At 36.0% G+C, this 20,736-nt stretch overlaps 1 protein-coding gene across 9 annotated transcripts in view; it reads left to right on the forward strand.

Annotated features, from left to right (window-relative positions):
- Positions 1 to 20,736, forward strand: part of QKI (QKI, KH domain containing RNA binding) — a 142,562-nt gene that overhangs the window by 113,349 nt on the left and 8,477 nt on the right. For 4 of the 9 annotated variants that reach the window (XM_072966165.1, XM_072966166.1, XM_072966168.1 and 1 more), the window contains 3 exons: positions 14,510 to 14,597; positions 15,958 to 16,257; positions 19,050 to 19,124. In XM_072966165.1, the coding sequence (XP_072822266.1) occupies positions 14,510 to 14,597; positions 15,958 to 16,257; positions 19,050 to 19,124 (463 nt within the window). Of the gene's footprint in view, positions 1 to 14,509; positions 14,598 to 15,957; positions 16,258 to 16,998; positions 19,125 to 20,736 lie in introns of those variants that run through there. The other 5 variants (XR_012075120.1, XR_012075121.1, XM_072966162.1 and 2 more) reach the window with 5 other exon arrangements.

Genomic DNA, 20,736 nt, shown 5'->3' on the forward strand with positions numbered 1-20,736 from the left:
AAGGACAGAACTGACTTTCCCAATTACTTATTTGATCACTTGATGCTTGTTCTTCAGAAATATCATGCTCTCACTGAAAGTAGATCCTTTCCAGGATAATCTCTCCAATTTGTTTTTCTTAGGCAGTCTCATCCATAACTATATCTCCAAGGACCAGTGCCACAGGGATCATTTTTCACTCTACTTTTAATGTTGAATTCCAGACCCCCCCAGTCTATTCAGCATCTCCCCACGGAGGACGTATAGGCATCTCAGACATAACGTTTCCACAACTGCAGTCACATCCTTCCCTGCCCTCCTCATACAGTGATCCTCCCATTGTTTTCTCTGTGTGGATGACATTAGTTGCCTAGGAGTCATATATCCTTCATTCTAGCTTTTGCTTTCCCCCAGCCCACAGTCCTTTCCATCTGCTGTATCACCAAGTTCTGATTCTGCTCTTCGTACCACATGACTCTTCTCTTTTCTGTTTTCACTTTGAGCTAGATCTTTGATACTCCCTCGTAGTTGCAGCCAGAGCTCACTCTCTTTTTTTTCCCCTCCTTCTGTTTCTTCTTCTTCCAGTTTTTATTGAGACATAATTGACATACAGCATGTACAGGTTTAAGGTGTTGTACAGCATAATGATTTGACTTACATACATCACAGTAAGTTTAATGAATATCCGTCATCTCATGGATACAGAATTAAATAAATAGGAAAAAAATATTTTCCCTTGTGATGAGAACTCTTAGGATTTGCCATTTTAACAGCTTTCATATATAACATATGATTTATTATATTTTTCATGTTGTACATTCCATCCCTAGTACTTACTTATCTTATAACTGGAAGTTTGTACCTTTTGACTACCTTCCTCCAATTCCCACTCCACCCCCTCTGGTAACCACAAATCTTATCTCCTTTTCTATGAATTTGTTTGTTTTGTAAAATATAATTGGCCTACAGTCTTATGAGTTCCTGTTACACAACACAGTGATTTGATATTTCTGTACATTTCAAAATGGTCACTACGATCAGTCTAGTTTCCATCTGTCACCACACAAAGACATTACATAGTTACTGACTGCATTCCCCACACTGTGCATTTCATACTCATATCTCATTTATTTTACAACTGGAAGTGTGTACCCCTTAATTGCCCTCACCTATTTATTTCTTCCCCACTGCCCACCACATCAACACCTGTTTGTTCTCTATAACTCTTTCTGTTACATTTGTTCATTTGTGTTTTAGATTCCACAGAGCTCTGTTTTTAATACATAGAAGTATCATCACACTCCCTGTTTCAGGTTTTCAGTGGCTTTCTGTTACTGCATGGTAAAAAAGAAGACTGTTTGGCATGGCATTCATAGCTTGTCTCCATCTGATGTGTACTTAACTTTGCAGTTTTGCTTCATGTCATTTCTCCTTTGCCCACTTATATTGCCCCGCCCCCATATTAAATAACTTACGGTTTCCAGAATACTCTTTGTTTATTTGGTGTATTATGATAACCTCTGGATTGGATGTGGAGGAAGTGGATAGGAGGTTTCATAGTAGAAAATAAGATAGGAAAAGGCTTAGGAAAAATCATAAGAAAGTTTTCTCTTAATACTTGAATGCTTTGAACAATTTAAAACTTCCAGTGAAAGACCAGCAGATAGGAAACTTTTTCCCTAAAAACACTACACAGTATTTGTCAGGTTTATTTTATTTTTTATTTTAATTTTTTATTGAAGTATAGTTGATTCACAGTGTTGTGTTAGTTTCAGATGTACAGCAAAGTGATTTGGTAATTCATATGCATATATATATATATATATATATATTCTTTTTCAGATTCTTTTTCATTATAGGTTATTACAAGAAATTGAATATAGCTCCCTGTGCTATACAGTAGGTCCTTGTTGTTTATTTTATGTATATAGTAGTGTGTATATATTAATCCCAAGCTCCTAATTTATCCCTTTCCCTTTTGGTAACCATAAATTTGTTTTCTATGTCTGTGAGTATTTCTGATTTGCAAACAAGTTCATTTTTATCATTTTTTTTAGATTCCACATATATGTGATATCATATGATATTGTCTGACTGACTTCACTTGATATGATAACCTCTAGGTTCATCCATGTTGCTGCAAATGGCATTCTTTATTTCTTCTTTATCACTGAGTAATATTCCATTGTATATATATGTACCATATCTTTATCCATTCATCAGTCAGTGGACATTTAGGTTGCTTTTGTCAAGGGTTTATAATTCTGATTATAATACTCATACACAATTGCAGTAGTGTTTTGCTTTGTTATGCATAACATCTTAAAGAAAAAGTTCTATTCTTCCTAAATTTCTAACACATTACTGTTTTAACAGATGTGTTAAGCATCTACTTACATTCGTTGGAAAAATATTTGTATTATGCATACTAGGAACCTAATCATATAGTTGGTTTTTGAAATTAAGTTGTGCAGTCTTTTCTGCAACAAATGAAGTGGTGTGCTCCAACCAGCATGCAGTCAAAACTTTGGTTATATAAAACGGAAATTAGAGAATTTCAGACTCAGAATTACAAGGTTTTTTATCCTATGGGAATTTCAATAATAAGATTTTTGGAAAAGCTATAAATCTGATTCTGTAGAACCAAATTATAGCAGGAGAGATCCAGAGTTGAATTACTTACAACTCTGGCATGAGTGCCAGTGCCTTTCTTTTCACCTTCAGTAATTTATTCCTTAAATATTCATACTAAATATTGAAAGCACCAACCCATCCCAACAAAAAACTTCTTCCTTACATACTGAAGATCAGTCGACTTTTAAGTAATATGTTGCTAGCCAGTATGTATGTTGTTCTGTAATTCATTGCTTCCTAATTCCATTTCTTATCATGAAAACTCATGTTAGAAAAAAATACTAGTGTTTGTATATTGATAACCAGTGGTAAGAATTGTGCCACCAGTCATAATAATCATATAAAGCTGATGCACTAGAGCTTGTTGAAGCAAAGAAATGCTTCTGTAGTTTAAAAACCAAGTAAAGCAATGATTCTTACATTTTATCATAATTGTAGTTATAAACCAATTAAAATATCTTTGAGCCACTCAACTTAATCTTTTGTGGGTGTTCCTAAATTAAAGAAATAGAGTAGTTTCTTTATAAAACATACTTCTTTTACATGAACCTGGTTTTAGCTATTGATTTTTGTAAATTAGAAGTATTTGAAACATAAAATCTGCCACTGGAATGTAACGTATGTAAGAGTATAACTGATTTTATATATGTCTGATATTTTCCATGATAAAAAGAAAAAAAACTTAAAGTAGATTTTAAGAACTATATGTATCGTACATACATATGATACATGCATACAATACATACATGTGTAAACATACATAAGTATATGTAAAATATACTAATACTTTAGTATTAAAAGCAGTAAGCAGGAAAAACAAGCAATCCATTTATACTCTCTAATCTTTTTTGTGTGTGTGATTGCTGGGCTAATTTGTCAGGTGAATGCCACCAGGCAGAGAGAGTGCATGTCATCTGTTTAGTGAATTAGCATATTTTAGTAACAGCCTTAGTAGATGGTCAGTTTTCATTGGGAAATCGCAGCTTTTTCTTAAAAATACCTAAGAAAAAGCCCAATTTGAAGGAATTATTCAAGGAACTCAGTGGCATTGTTCTCACTTGGTTAGCAATTATTTTGTTTAGATTTTGTTAATAAGTTATTGAAGGGGCCATAAATTGAATACTACCTTTGTTTAACTATATACATAATGGGAAATCCTTTTCAGGACACACAGGATACACATTGTGTATATCTTTTGGAATGAAATGGGGAGTAAATAAATGCAGTTCTTCTTCATGCTGTTTATTCAAAAGAAGTAATCTCCAACCAGGAGAGCAGTTATAACAGTATTCTTTATAAAATGAAAGGTTCAGGTATTTATGAGTATGGAGAATATTTTGCCACCGCCTCACACACATACGGTTGGTTCTACCCTCTAACCATCTCTCACTTCTCTTATCTCCATCCGCACTGGGATTCTGTCAGTTCAGGATATCATTATGTGTTGCCTGGATTAGGAACCTATAATTGCCTCTTAATCTTTATGATCTTACTATACTTTTCCAAATATTCTCCTTATTGAAGCTAAAGTGATGCTTCTAAAATAGAAATCTAATCGTGATTCTCCTTAGGTTAAAATACTTGAATGACTTCTAATTACTCAAGGAGTATGTCCAGTTGCTTGAATATGACTTGCAAACTGTTATTACCTTACCAGCCTCATTATTTATCTCATACTCCTGATTTCTAGGTTTTTTGAACATGTTCTTTTTCTCAGAACCAACTTTACTCTTTCTCCCCTCTTTAGCTTTTACTCATCCTTTGGATCTCAAATTGTGTATTATCGTGCGTTGATACCCCAGAGCCTTCCCCCCCACTCACCACCAGCCCAGGCTTAGTGCAGCACCCTTGCAGTGTGTTGCTGGAAAGTCCTTGTCTGTTTCCAACTCCTTTCCCCAACTCCCCCACCCCCGCACCCACTACCAGTTTCCAGGAGGGCAAACCTTGTTAGTTAAAACCTATCCTAGAGATAATGCTTCAGTAAACATTTATATAACAAATGTACATTTTTAGCATTTCAAGGACTATAATATAAAAACTTTGGGTAGAATATTTCATAAAAATAGTAAGATATGGAATTGAATAACAAACATTAAAGGAAAAATTTCATTCTTAATAAAACCTACATGAGAATAAAAGGACTGTTTCCCTAGAGTAGTAGATTATGGGTAAATTTTAAAATACAGTTCTAAAGCAATATAGAAGTGCCCAGATTTGAAAAGACAATAAACACCTAAGTCAAAGTTTGTTTGAGTCCCAGTCATTTCAGAGAGTTTTCTGCTTTCAGTTCCAGGGTACATCCTACTGAAGAGAGTAATGATCCTGTCCTTGGTAGCTTAAGATTTTGGTACTGTTTTCTCCCTCTCTCGTGGTATACCATTGGTGTCTTTTTCAAAATAGGTCAGTTTAGCATATATGGAAAGAAATCTGTGTTGAGGATGTGCCTCCCTTCCGTGATGAACTTATCAAGTGTCATGGGGAATGCTTGGCAGCCTGAGTATACCTGTTCCCTTCCCAGTGCTTGCACTGACGTTATGTACAATTTAAACATTCAGCCAAGCCTGGAGGTCACACCACACAACTGTCATCTGTGCCTGACAGTAAGTTCCTGCTGCTCTTTGGAGGAAGGACTCTTGGGTTCTTACAGTGCTTTCCAGCATTTGTCATTTTTTTCACCACTTAACAGTTTTGCTTCTGTTGATAATTGTATGTTATTAAAAGTTTATGGGCTCATTATTAGATATGGTGTGATTCTTAATATTCATAAACACCTCAAAATATAGGATAAACATTGCAGCCACAAAAGATACCAAAACAGCCAAAACCCAAAATGACCATGCATAATCAGCTCGGTTGAAGAGAGTGGTTTTATTGATTAACTGTGAAAATTAATAAGGTTCAAATCTTTTAACTTACAGATTGCTTTCCTCTAAAATAAGGTTTGGTGTACTCCAGCAGAACAGCTGTTTCACTCACAATTGGTCCTGGAGTAGAAAAACAATTTTCTAAAGCGAGTTCTAGAATTGACTCCTGTTCCTAACAGTCAACTGTTGTACTTAACTTTCCCTGATTCATTTTATGCCTACTCTAAGGTAGTTTCCCTCTTAAGAAATAGGAGAGTATTAGCAATTTACTTCAGAAGTAAAATATTTTTCACCCCTTAAAGGAATGTGTTATTTACATTCCACGTTTTATTATTATTTGATGCTTCAGGTGTGACTAAATCAAACCTGGCTTCCTAGGTCTCATTGGATGGCTGAGTACTAGAAGTATCCAAAGGCTTTATTTACTTAGTGGCTAAATTCCTGTCTTTTGTTTAATTTTACCCTAAAGTGAAGCCAACGGGAGAGATAGTACCTGTATTATATACCTTACAGAGTTGTAACAGGATTAAATGAGATAAGAAAGGTTAAATTCTTTATTAAAACTTAAAATGGAAACTTTTATTCAAATCCCAAGGGGAAGAAAAAGTCTATTAAAAAATGAAATACTTAATTAGCTCAATTATTTTTTTCTGACCAAGGAAAGTTGATAAGAGTCTGAATAACCTGGAACAAAAATTAAAGTTCAAAAGACAATCTTACCTTGCCTTCACTGCATTTGCTGCTGCTGTGCATCACGGTAGTCAAATGCTACCAGGTGACGTTTGAAGAAATTACCAGTCTTTCTTCCTTCCCTGCTTTGTTTCCCCTTGATCTTAATTTGAGGTTTTAAGCTTTTAGTCACCTGTTTACAATGGAAAGTTTGTCTTTAGATATCTTATGAAACAACAAAGGAAAAAAATTTAGGTGGGAAGCAACCAAAATGAAGGGCTTCAGATGTCATCATAATTGTATGAAAACTAGTTTGAAAAAAGGGAAATCAGCAGTGATGACTTAACATTGCTGTGAGGACCAAGTAGCTTTCTGCTTCTGCTCTCCTTTGAGGTCATTAGACTATGCGTGATGACTCAGAAATGTCAATGAATATATCCTGATGGGAAATGGGTTACTTTAAAGGGTCCCTGTAGAAGATTGACATTATACAGCAGTACTACCTGGAAGTCTTTCAAGACCATTTGGGGTGAATTAGTGATTTTGTCAGAGATACTGATGGGTGAGTTTTAGTTCTCACAGTTAACCCCCTAAAACTGTGTCACATTTTATCTGTCTACCTTTTATGTATTCTAGACAGTCTGTAGGTATCATCAGATTCTTAAAGCAGTTGGTGATCCTTTTCCATACTTTTCCATCTGGTCTTCCACTACACCCTGTGTAAACTTCTGTCATAGTATCTGTCACTCTTTATTGAACTTGCTTTACCTTTTTGTCTCTCTCCGAACTACATTACAAATCTGAAAGCCAAGGACCACATCTAATTCTTTCTGTTCCAGGGCAAGTGATTGCTCTTTGGTACATAACCAGTGTTTTGTAAAAACTAACAATAATACTAATATTTTTCTCCCTGTAGACTCAGTGCTCACTCTGAATATATATGAGTTTAACATGTTCTTAGAATTTTTGTCATGCATTTATTATAACATCCCACAAGTGAACACACCAATCCCCCTCACCACTGCCATTCCACGTATACTTTTTAAAATTGAAGTATAGTTGATTCACAGTATTGTGTTAGATAAATACTTTAAAATTTTTTTGCTTACTCCTCTCGTATACCTCTCACAATGAATAGATTTTTAGATCATTATTTTCAGATTCCCACTCTTCATTTTCTGCTACAAAAGAAGGCTCTCTTAAGTTCACAGTTTGTAGTTATCCTTCCTTCTATTGCCCCAACCATATAGTTTGATAAAGTCCACCTAAAATACAATCAACTTTACAGGGGTCTTTTTTCCCCCTTAAAAAATAATGATGTGGCTCTACGTGTACTAGTATGTGTCCTGAATTGTGGGTAATAGTAATCTTTCAAAAGTTTGTCATAACTATTGATCTTACTATAAAGAATAAAATCTCAAATTGTATCATACTGTATTTCATATAAAGAAATACATGTTTATTATGGGACATACCTTGTCCCTTCTGAGATCGTCACTATTTTCAGATCAGTCTGTTCATAGCTTTTTGAAAAGACAACATATTATCCTAAGGTAAAAGTATTTGTTTTATATAATTTAATGTAGCTTATGTATCATCGTATATGTGTGTTTGTGTGAGCATGTGTGTTTGAGGGTTTTAAGCTTTTCTGATTAAATAGAATGCCTTATGCTTTCTCTCTACCTTACCTTGCTTTATCTGTGGTAAGTTGTGGCTGCTAAACCAGGTATTATGATTAAATGGGAATATGTTAGATGGTGTAATTAATGGGAAATAGATAAAAATATGCTAAGATTTTTGTTTTTCCCCTTCTTGTGTCTCTAACATTTTGACCCATGAACTTTTCAATGAAACGCTCTTTTTTTTGCATATTATTTGAACTAAGGTCTTGCTTTGTAAAAGATCAGCAGGCTGTATTGCCCAGATGAAGTAATGATGCTAATTTGACTTTGCCTCTCCACCGCAGTAGAGCAGCTCTGATACATCTTTTTGATACTGAGTTTCTGTAACGATTCTGGGAATTTGGTTGATGCTGTTTGATTAGTGAACATCAGTCTTTTTGTGTTGGACTTCTCATGGTGTCTGCATCATAGTAGGTGCTCATTAGCCTCTGTTAACTGAACGTTGAAGACCAGGAAAAGGAAGGAACGTGGAATCAAGGAACCTTAATATAGTTAGCAGATCATCATAGAGTCCACTTACATTTTTGACAAAGAATGAAGTTGGTGACATAAAAGGAGGAAGCTGGTGTGGCCATAAATACCAGATGGGGAATTCAGATTCTGTGAGGCAGTGAGGGAAAGCCACTTCTTCATCAGGAAAGCAGAAACCACACTGTATTTCAACAGACAGAATTAATAAAGTAATTGGTTAAATAGGTGCTGAGAACTAAAAAAAAAAGGAGAAAGGTAGGATATAATACAGATTTAGAAACTCTGGGAAGCTTCGAGATTAAAGACAGAAATTGATACTGTTACTAGATCTTAGACACTTTCTGTTCTATGCAGAGGTGAGACCTCTGACAAAGTGGTGCCACTTGGCTGACAGTGGAAGCTCGGTAGCTCAGAGGAGTGGGTACCCTGGTTCTAGCCGGGGGTGGGGGGTACACAGTGAAGTTGGTTCTAGAAGTGCCAGGAAGAAGTGGGGAGCCTGGAAACAACTGGCCCTGGCCAGGTGCGCAGCTGAGAACAGCTGGCACAGGAAGGAGCATTCCTTCTCCCCTCGGCCAGCTTTTCAGTCTGGTTTAATGCCCTTCCCCGATCTCAGCTGTGGGAGCCTGACAAAACCAGCTGGCCAGGAAGACGCAGAACCATGGAGAGTCCTGGACTCAGCATTTGGATGCATGTAGCAGATCAGTTGGGAACTTAATAATTGCTGTCATCCTGGAGAAAAATACTATGAAAATGTTGTGGGAGATAATGTTTCTACTAGCTTTAGAGGATAAGTTGAAGTACGTAGACCTTAGGTTCATATTCAGCTCTCTCTCTGACATCTCCACCGGCTGTTTAAAGTACACATTTCAGGCTCAATATTTCCAAAAAGAACTTTTGATTCCATACCCCTCAGCTTTTATCTTCTTATTAAATGGAGCCACTATCTACTTTATGGTTTAATCCAAAAACTTAAATATCATTCTTACATGTATTTTTTTCCCTCACCTCCTACATCAAGTCAGTCATCAAGTCCTATCAAGTTAACTTTTTCCATCTATGTTATTACCTCCACCCTAGTCCAGTTCTCCTTCTGTCACCTGGGCCGGATTAAAGCTTGCGACTGGTCTCTTTTAATCGTACTCAAGACCCCAACGGTCCATTGACAAAGTACTAGAATGAGCCTTTAAAGACAGATGATTGTATGTCACTACCCTGTGTAAAACTATTTATTTCAATTTATGTCAGTTCTTTGTCAGGCTTTTTTTTTAGTTGGCAGGTGTAGGTGATGATTACTTTAAAATTCTTCATGAACTTTGGTCACTCTTCATTTTCTCCTTTCTGCTGTTCGTTCACCCCTTTTCTCCAAGTGAAGTAAGTCATGTGATTTTTCTTTAATGTTTAGAAAACCTTCTCTACTTATTTCAAATTCATAGAAAACAAAGAATTTTTAAAAATGTACTGAGGAAGTTTACTTTTGCAAGTCATTGGAGACTATAAAGAAGACCAGCTTATTGGTTATTAGTTAATTTATGGCTCAAGTCACGTGAGAAATTTTTTTAAAACAACATGAAAAAATTGAAGAGATAACATATGGCTATATATGATTGACTCCCCCATAAAGAGCAGCAAAAATTGAGGAAACTGATACGATTATTATGGGAATGACTAGAAAAGGCTATACTCTGGAGAGGCCGGCGATTTGGGCTATCAAAAGAGGCATACACAGCATGCGTCTAGACAGGCTCTTGTTTAACTTAGAGGCAGAAAGCCACAAGGTATATTCTAGGGGGCAGTGGACAGATGATTTTGACTAGTGCAAAACATTTGGAAATAGGGCTGCTTTATACAAGTCATTCAGTGCCTTGAATGCTGAGCTGGCAAGTTTGGGCTTTTATTACAGGCATTGGTTCAAATTTTGTATTACATGTTTTTTCTTCATTTCTTACATGAAGTCTTTGATGAATTCAAAAGATACTTCCATTTAAAGCCACCACGGTATTGGAGAAAGTTTGATGGAGAACTTGGATGAGGTACTCTGGTTTGAAAGCCAGTTTTACATTGGTACCTTATGTTACCTTGGATAAGCTACCTAACCTTTCTGAGCCTCAGGGATCATAAAGTACCAATGCCATAGATCTGTTATAAGCATAAATGCTTAGATAATAAAAATATAGTATCTGATTCTAATAAGGTAGAACAGTGTATAAACTGTCCTATTTAAAATGTTAAAACCATCTTATTCTCATCTAATACTGACCATGACCTATTTCTACCTCAACACAGCCCTTAAACATAGCTGTATCTCAGAGTAATACATGCATAAGTTATATATATATTTATACAGATTCATAATTTGGCATCCATAATTGCAAGCCCCTAGGAGTTCAGCAAAGTGTATGTATAGTCTGTCTTCATTCCACTTAATATGTTTTTATGTTTGTTATAAATTGGATTGAAGTATTCCACCAGGACCATTGGGGATGTTATGTGATCATTGGTATATTATCTTTCTACAAATCTGAAAAGTTCTCAAAACACTTCTGATGTCACAGGTTTTAGATACAGGGCAGTGAACTTGTAGATAAGTTAGCAAGTGTTTGTCATATTTTTAAACTTGTATATTTCAAAGATAAAGGTGTTTTCCATAATATTTTAATAATCTTTACATAATGTTTTCCATGCAAAATACATCTACCAATGGCCCAGCAATTCCATTCCTAGGCAGTTATCCAAAAGAATTGAAAATTTATGTTTACAAAAAACCCTTGTGCAAGAATTTTCACAGCAGCTTCAGTCACAATATCCCCAAACTAGAAACACCCAAATATTCATAGCACAAGAATGGATAAATAAGCAAAATACTACTCCGCTGTTAAAACAGATGAACTGCTGATACATGCCACAGTATAGGAGAGTTTCATAAGTACACATGAGGGAAAGAGGCTGGACACACACAAAAGTCCTAGAACAGGCGGAACTGAAGTGCAGTGATAGGAACCAGACCAGCGGCTTCTTGTTGGGGGTTGACTAGGAAGAGGCAGAAGGGGACTTTCTAAATTGGTAGAAGCGTGCTATGTCTTGATGTGCATTCATCAGAATTGAATGAATGCTGCACTTCAGATCTCTGGAATATAAGTTATACCTTAGTTTTTTAAATATAGAATAAATACTTAAGAAATGAGAAGCTATGAGGTCCAGATGAGCACAAGGATTCAGCATTGTAAAATAGCATTCATGTTTCGTTGCTTAAGAGCAGCTTCCTTTGTTACAGATGGCAAAGTCAGTGTTCCATCTCCATAGCCGTGCTTGTCCCTGAGCACAGTTCTACAAAAATATCTTCTCAGAGATGTATAACTTGAGGATGCCACACTTGATCAGCTTTCATCTTTGGGAGAAGAGGAAATGTCAGACTCCCGGTGTGAAGCCTGGCTGGTAGAATCTCTAGACTTCTGGACACAGTAGTGGTAACTGAAGAAACCAGCAAGTTTCTGACTTGTATTTGAAAAAGAGGTGTCACACACCTTCAGCAGCGTTCAGGCAGGTATATACTGCCAAGTTCCCTTGGCAAAACCAGGACAAGGTGATTGTAAGTCTCAGGGGCCTCCAGTGACGTCGTTAGGGCTACTGATGATGCCTAGTGAGAGCTTTGCTGCTCTGGGTTTTATCCCACTGTTGGCGGGGGCTGCGGGGGGGGAGGGGTGGTCTCTGCTGATGTCACTAGCTCTTTTTCATTTCCTGCACCCTGCAGAAGGCACAAACATGCACACATGCATGTGCCCTGATGTGCACACACCTGTTTCTCCCATCATCTTTCTCAGTGTTTCTCCCAGGTTTGGCACTGCATCACCAGCTACTGAGGGTGGTTCTTCTATATCCAAAAAAAGCAGTTCAGCAAACACATGTGTTTGAGCACTGCTTCCCTGTACAGGGCTCTACATGAGGCACTGTGTGCCATTGCTTCTTTTATCTGTGTTTCTTCTTATTTTGCTGATGTTTTCCAGTATATATCACTTTCTCACTGTGGAAGGTGACTGAAGATACGCCTATTGCTTTTTTTTAAAAGTTTCTAGAGTATAGTTTATATACTTCTTTTGGTATTCTGTTATGTATAGATTTAAATTTGAAATGATAAGTTTTTAGTATTCAGTAGTTTTCAGTAAACAAGTTAAAGGAGTTTTATAATGGACTTCTAATTCTTCTCTTCCAATGATAGTGCTTACTTGTTTTTATCTTCAGCAAGTAATGGCTGTGTCTTTCAAGTAAATCATATTACTTCATCTTTTTCCCACTCATCTTTGTACAAGTTCATTGGGATCAGAGAATAGTAATTCTACAAACATGCAAGTATCTTCCATTTTCTACTACTGCAAAGTAGGTTTCTGAAAAGTTGGCAATGGCACGTTAAACATTGTCTTCATGATGTTTTCACTCTTTAAAAAAAAAAAATTTGTGGTTTGTTAAAAGCCCACTCAGCAATTCTCTTTATTACGAATCAGAACATCCCAGTGCTGCCATGGGGCCAGAGACAGAACTGTGTGACAGGTAGGGAGAGCTGAGAAGCTTGTTACCATCTGAGTTCTGCTGCTTTCTTGAATCAAGAAAGACCAATGTTGCATCAGAAAAAATGTATCATTGGGTTACTTTCCTTTTAAATACTGAGTCCTAAGGATTAGATAATGTGTAAAATATGTGAGCGGCACGTGGTTCCATTTCTACCATCATCTTCAGGGACGAACCTTAACTAGATGGTCCTTATCTTTCTGTGGCTAAGTTTATCCTGTAGGGTTTAGATGTTTGAGATTTGGAAATAAATAAAGTTAAAGATTTCTCATACCAGTCATTGAAAAAAATAAATCCTAGCTGATGACTTGAGGGGTGGGATGTGTGGGGAGATAGTGATAAATAAGAAATATGCTCTGTTCTCAGGGAGCTTGCTGTTTGGTAGCAGTGATACACAACAAACTATAATCCAGGGCAGAAACAATACAATCTAGGGATGGCCTTTGAGAAGGAAAGCATTTAGGTTGAAGTTTGCAGGGATAAAGTAGGATTTGGAAAGAGAGTTGAGGGGTGGAGTGGAGTGCAGAGGAGCTTTCAAATGGAGGAGATCAGAATATGAGAAAGTTGAATAACAGGGAGTGCTTTGGTTTGATTTATGACATAAGATACATGTAAAAAAATCACAGGAGATTAAATGGTTTAACTTGAGAAGACAGCTTGGGACCAGATCATGGGTAGTTTGAATATATTATTTTTTTAAATAGTAAGAGACCATGAAAGGTTTTGAGACAGAATATTCTCAAAAGTACTTTAAGATGAAAGTTGTGTTCAGGGCAGTTAATCTGGCCATTGTACCTAGATTAGAGAACAGATTCTATTTAACACATTATTGCAGAGTTTTGGTAATAACCAATATTGACAAGAGCAAAAGTGACAGTAAATGGAGAGGGTGGGACAAATCCAAGGTAAATGGAATGGCCAAACCTTTTGATGATCAGGGACATCCCTGGTTTCTGCCTCTTGTCATAGCATAATTATTAATAGCACCCCTTTTTGCTATTAAAGTTTCTTGGTTTGGACAGTGTATCATATGACAACCCTAATGATGGATTTGCTTTAAAATTGGTAGCACTTGCTAATGAGGGGAGAGAGGGATGTTAGCATAAGAAACTAGAATATATATATACAAATTTTAGAAATTCTTCTGTTTATGATTTCATTAAATTTTCCTTCATGGAGAACTAAACAGAAAATTTCCTTACCTAAATACAACAATCAAATCTTACATGTTTAAAATTCGAGTTTTTGTTTTTGTTTTTTGTCTTTAATGAATACATTTGAGTTTTGGCATCTTCAACAAAGTGATAGATGCTGAAGAGACTAGACTATGTTTAATGTAGCTGACACTTTCATTCATTCCACTTAAAAGCAGTGCTTTTTAGGAAAACGTTAATCAGTGTAGCTTACATAAGAAATGTCCACGTAGAAACGTAGCTGGTGGCAGTTGAGAGTATCCTGTGTGTCAGCGTGCCATTACTGAATATGAGCTTCAGCATGTAGCACCCTTTGGTTCCCTGATCTTTTTTGATCTGATTGAGACAGGTGGCTATAGTCACCCGTGACACCTGTTTTCAGGTTTGTGCTTAGATACGCCTGTGATGTATGTGGACCATCTCAAGTGCTTAGTGCTCTTGTATTTTCTGTGTATAGGCAGAGGGAGAAGACAGCCTGAAGAAGATGCAGTTGATGGAGCTTGCAATTCTCAACGGCACCTACAGAGATGCCAACATTAAATCACGTAAGAATAAGACTGAGGCCCAGGGTTACAGCTTTCGCAGCTTTTTTTATCCACAAACCTCTCTCCTTTTGGCAGCACAACACATGAATATTTAAAGTGAAGAGTTGAAATAATTGTCCCTTGATGTGGGACTGACTGTCCCATTTTTACTGCTTTCAAGAATTGAGGGAACTCTTTTGATTTTATCTTAAGCCAGCATGCCTACGTTCTGGGTTTATAAACTTGTATTATTTTGATGAATTTCCAACTTCTAAATTCAAGAGTTTCACAAGTTTTCTGTTAACTACAGGTTTAAGATTTTTAGCTTATTTTGCTTACGTTTATGCAGAGGACCAAAAATTTTCAAAAGTTTTTTCAAAAATAAAGGCTAATTTGGAATGTATCTGAATGCAGTGATTCTTCTGTTGAATTCTGTTCTTTCACCTTGCTTGCATGTTTTCCTTCCAGTATTTTTTTTCCTCTATTGATTTCCTATGTGAGTTCACAGAGAGCAGTGGATGATACTGTTTTTAATCCCATTTTTCCCTTTATATGTATTGTGCATGCTTTTATAAACTATGAGATTGCTTTTTTGTATTTAAATTGAAATAATATGAAATTTGTATTTTGAGACAATCTAAGTTTATACATCATTCATATGAATATAATATCGTTTAAATTACTGCTTTTTTTTTTTAAAGAAATAGAATTTTCAAGGCATAGCCAACCTTCCAGAATGTGGACACCTAGTGGGATTAGTACTGGCTACTTTTACAAATGGTTGGCTTTAATTTATTCATGAAGATGAGTATATCATTAATAGTCATGTGTTTAGGAATGGGACTTTTTTGTAATTTTTTCCTATGAAGTTAATTCATACAGATACAGGAAATTAATAACTGTTGACAACTTGACTAACTTAATACAATGAAACTTACTCTTTCCTTATTTGAAACTGAAGCAACTCTAGAAACACACCAAAACTGTATTTCTGTGGACTCTAATCACAAAGTATTTTAACATCTTTTAATACAAGTGTTATCTTGTGCTTCCGCATGCACTTTTAGTTTTATGAGGTCTTAAAAACATAGATATATCAAATATATGAACTAAATATAACCTGTTTTAATGGTTTCATCCCCCCCCCCCGGTGGCTTTTTTAATTTTTGCACATTATTGTTAATCACATTGGGAAAGGGGAAGCTGTTTGCATTTGACTGGTGTGCTTTGGCATTTTTGTGTGATCAGCGCATGTACTAATGATTTCCTTTTATTTTTCTTCTCTTCTGCTTTTTCCTTTCTTTTTCCTACTTCCCTCTCATTTTCCATGTTTTACACTGCTATCTCTATACTTCCTTCTAAATTTCTTTGCTTACTGTAGCAGCCCTTGCCTTTTCTCTTGCAGCAACAGCCCAGGCTGCTCCAAGGATTATTACTGGGCCTGCGCCCGTTCTCCCACCAGCTGCCCTGCGCACTCCGACGCCAGCTGGCCCTACCATAATGCCTTTGATCAGACAGATACAGACCGCTGTCATGCCAAACGGAACTCCTCACCCAACTGCTGCAATAGTTCCTCCAGGGCCCGAGGCTGGTTTAATCTACACACCCTATGAATACCCCTACACGTTGGCACCAGCTACATCAATCCTTGAGTACCCTATTGAACCTAGCGGTGTATTAGGTAAGTTGTTCTCCGTGCATGGTTAACCACAATTTTCTTCACAACTTTTGCTGCCCCAGACTTTGAAATGTTTGTATCCATTTTAGAGAGGCAAGACAAATTTCCATTAGGAAAGACTGAAAACTAAATTTTTTTTTCAGCCTCTTACACAGGTTCCCTCTTTAAATAACTATACCTTAAATTTGTTTAGATTCACTTCAGTAACTGAAATTCACTTTGGTTAGGTATATTGTCTGTGAACATTTTAAATAGGAAATACTTCTTATATTTGACATCACTGAGGTCATTCTGAGTTTTACATCCCACCTGTTAGCCTAGCCCCTTCATCAGCTCAGCTCCACCATCCAAAGTTTTTGGATTCCTTTTGTCTCAGAGATTTAACTGTAGTCCAAATTTTAAATTTCTATATGAGAGTATTTTGAGATCTTTTAGAAACTGCTATCATTGTATATGTGTTTTCTAATATTTGTGAAGGCTGAAAATATGAAAGGGATGACCGAATAAGTAGTTGCATTCTTCAAGTTTCTTTAGTTTTTCTCTTTTGAAGTCCTCGTTAATACTAAACATAAGAGATACTCTTAATTTCAAAACTACCGTATGGAATTGATAAGTAAATACCAAGTCATTGAATTGAGAATCACGTTTGAGACAAAAATTAAGATCATACTATAAACGCTCGGTTTTACATGAACAAAAAGTGGTGTGCTTGAAAAAGACATTACTGATGCCTTTTTTTTATAGAGTGGATTGAAATGCCAGTCATGCCTGATATTTCAGCCCATTGACTTGCTGGATGAAGGACTAGAGCACAGCAGCTGTTCTAACACGACCAGTCAATGCGGAACAAACTGTTTCCGGGCTGCCCCTTTGTTTTACAGACAGAATTTGAATTCTTTTTTCTTGAATTGTATGACCTTGGTGCTGCGTGCATGTTGTTGACTTTTAGGACTTTGATCTTTTAAGGTTTCTCTTTTTTCCAGCATTAATACTGACTTATAAAACTTTGAAAGTCTTTAATGAACCCGACACTAAGACTTAAACTTGAAAATTCATTGTTCAATTAAAGAAAGCCACAATGCTCTGTATGTTATCTGTGTGTGTGCATGCACTCAGGTGCCTTTTGTTTCATGAGCAAATTACATTTTACTGTACATGTTTTTCGTTTCTCTCTAAATCATTGTATAAAGTATTATAGATCAGAATTATACTATAGAATTGTTTATGAGAGGCTTGTTTCTGTTGCACATTTCTCGAAGCATTTTTTAAAATAACATGTAACCTGTAACCCGTTTACGTTTTCCTTTCTGTTAACTCTGTCCTGTGGCCCCATGCCTGCTCCTTTCCCCCAGAGCTCCTCTCTGCTGCACGCACAGCGTCTGTTCGAGGAGTTTGACTGTTGCTTCCTGCAGGGCTGGCACTCTTAGCCACCAGCTGCTGTTCCAGCACTCTCAATGCAAGATCTCCCTGATTTTGCCTCGTGGAATTATACTTATATAAGATTAGTTTATCTAAAATGAAAAAGGGGTGATGGACCAGTTTACTGCTTAGAAACAGCAAGAGGCACTGCAGTAAAATTTGTTTCTCATTTTAAAGCAATGTGGTTTTTGTTGTGTTGGGAAATTTTTATTTATAATACTTAATTATTAGACTGACCAAATTAAGTGCAAAATATACAGATGCCTAATTGGCCTTCATCAGATATGAATAATAATGAGTACTAAATGACAAAATTCAGTTACCAATTTTATTTCTCGCTTTGCCACCTAAGCAGTAAAATATGATATTGACCACTTGAAGAACTGAGAAAATTATTTCAAATTGCTACGTTATAATCAATTTGCACACAGATAACATGCATGCTGTTTATCAAGTCTCACATCATATTATTTTAAAATAAGCAGTGCCCTTCAAAACAGATGCAGACATGTGTGTTGGTGGTAGTGAGGAGATTGGTATTAGCATCAAATCTTCATTGATGACTAATTTTTAATTCCCTTCCTTTTATCTTTAGGTATGGCTTTCCCAACGAAAGGCTAAGAATTCAAGAACGGTCTTAACTGAACCCTCATCAGATCTGAATTTAACAAATGCTTAGTCTCAGCAGCCTCCGGGGGTTGGGGGGAAGCCTAGCCTAGCAGTCAGTGACTTACTTGCACTTTTTGCACACTGATAGAAAGTAAAAGTATGTTATTAATTGGTTTAGTCTGTATTCTTACAAAGTAACGGTAATTTATAAAGGAGTGTATAGTAGTATACTGACTGCTAAGTGTACTATACTGTTTGCTTTACTAATCACCTAATTCATTGCAGTTCATACTTATTGACTCAAAGTTTAGAACCACAATCTGTAGGCTTTAAGAATTGCTTTTAAACCTTTTTAAGTGATAAACTCTGGAAGTGGTCTTAAGGTTAGCAAATAATTGTCAGTATTAAAACATGGCATTATTTAAGTAGTCCTCCTACAAGAAAGGCACTTCAGTGAATATGTGACTAGTAAAGCTTAAATATGTTTGGATCTAATAGAGTACATGAAATCTGTAATTTGGGATTGTAAATGAATGGATAAAATAGGTTAAGGCCAAGATGTTTGAAATGAATGCAATATTAGTAGATGCATATATACGCAACATTATGGTTAATTTTAAAACTACTGTGCCTTAACGTATTTCCTAGAACAAAACTTTTGTAGTAAATGAACATTTGAAATCCATTTTGATAAACCTGCTGTTAATGTTTTTCTTTTCCCTTGTGAATGTTTTCTAACTTTGTCTTGGTAATTGCAATTTAACTAGGTGCGGTGGCTACTAAAGTTCGAAGGCACGATATGCGTGTCCATCCTTACCAAAGGATTGTGACCGCAGACCGAGGTTAGTTTAGTTCTGCAGTTCTTGTTTATGAGAAATGCGTTGGGTGTCCATGAAATTTGCAACACCACACCTGATGGAAAAATATCACTGCTTACCTGCACACCATTTCTTTTCCTTCTTTAAATTAGTTTGTAATAATTGACAGATTTAAGAGTTGGGGTTTTTTGTTTGTTTTTGTTTTTTTTTTCTCCCTTCATAATTTAACTTATTAAATTCTATATTAGTATGTACAATGATTTATTTCTACTAAAACATAAATTAGTCCATTTGGGGAGCTATTAAAATTTGATGTTGCCTTAGTTATTTTTCAGTAATAATTTTTGCTAAAATTTGCCTTTTAATTGTTCTGAAATTTTGGGTTGGTTTTGCAAAATGAACTGAGCGGATGGTGCTTTAAGGAAAGAAGTAAAGGAATATATGCCTCCTGTGTCTTTTGGAGAAAACTGAAGATTTAGTTTCCATTTCCCTTTTTAGTAAGATACTTGAACCACTGTATACACATGAGGATATACATGTCAAGTACTTAGCTGACATCAACAAAGTAAGGACTGTGAAGATAACTTTGATGCATCTGGATTTTTTATAAATTAGAAAATCAGTTCCCTTTTATTCTTACATTCTCTTCCCAAAATGGATCCTTTGATTTTTGTCGTTTGCTGCTAAAATATATTATCTGAAGGTAAACTATCTCTTGAAGTTCTGTGGTGACATGCATCCAGCTGTTTGAAAATCCTTTTTGACTAACCTGTGACTGGAAAATAAGTCTTCATTTTTCTCCTTTTCAACATTTGTAACTTGTGTCCTATATATACCCTTAGACCCTTTCATAAAATAATTTATGTTTATTGAGGAGTGATGGTTTCGGTTTATTGACATTGAATTGTTTTCTAAGTTTGTCATTACAAGATAGGAACCCAAAGCGAGATAGAAAAGGATTTTTTACAAGCTTCTGTTATGGCACATTTATCACCTACTAATTAAGTTGATCAGAGTCTCTAATATTAGTGGAGGAAAGCGATGGGCTTACACCTTCCATGCACGTATGAAAGACCTACCTGTTTCACACAGTTACCGTGAATGCTGATGGTGAACACTGGGCACAGCTGCTGTCCACACCAGAATCAAACACTTTCCAAAGATACTGATATTTATTTAGCATCATATATAATTAGAGTTTAAAGACTTTTAACTAATATATAGGTTACTTGTGATTATTGAGTAAATAAAACAGATCCCCAAGCTCAGCGACGATCTACAAAGATAGCACACCTTTTGTGTCATGTGCAAGCGCATCTCCTAGTGAAGGAGGGAATTTGAAAAAAGAATTTAAGTAACTTTAGATTTAGGAAACCAAATAATTCCATGAATAATTTGGAGTTCTTTTCCCACATTGCTACTGTCTAAAATGGTTCTAAAAAGTGTTCAGAATAGCTTTTCTTCTATTAGCCTTTCTCTGCATACCCCTTTTAAGAGATTTCTCATAATTTTGTTTTAACACAATAATTATCAGCCTGCTCAATACTCCAGTGCCTTGAGATAGTTGAAAGTATTAGGAATATTTTACTGTATTTGGAAATGACAGCACATTCCATGTGTGGCTCTTTTGTAGTTA

Source organism: Vicugna pacos, chromosome 8, assembly GCF_048564905.1.
Source record: "Vicugna pacos chromosome 8, VicPac4, whole genome shotgun sequence".
NCBI lineage: Eukaryota > Metazoa > Chordata > Mammalia > Artiodactyla > Camelidae > Vicugna > Vicugna pacos.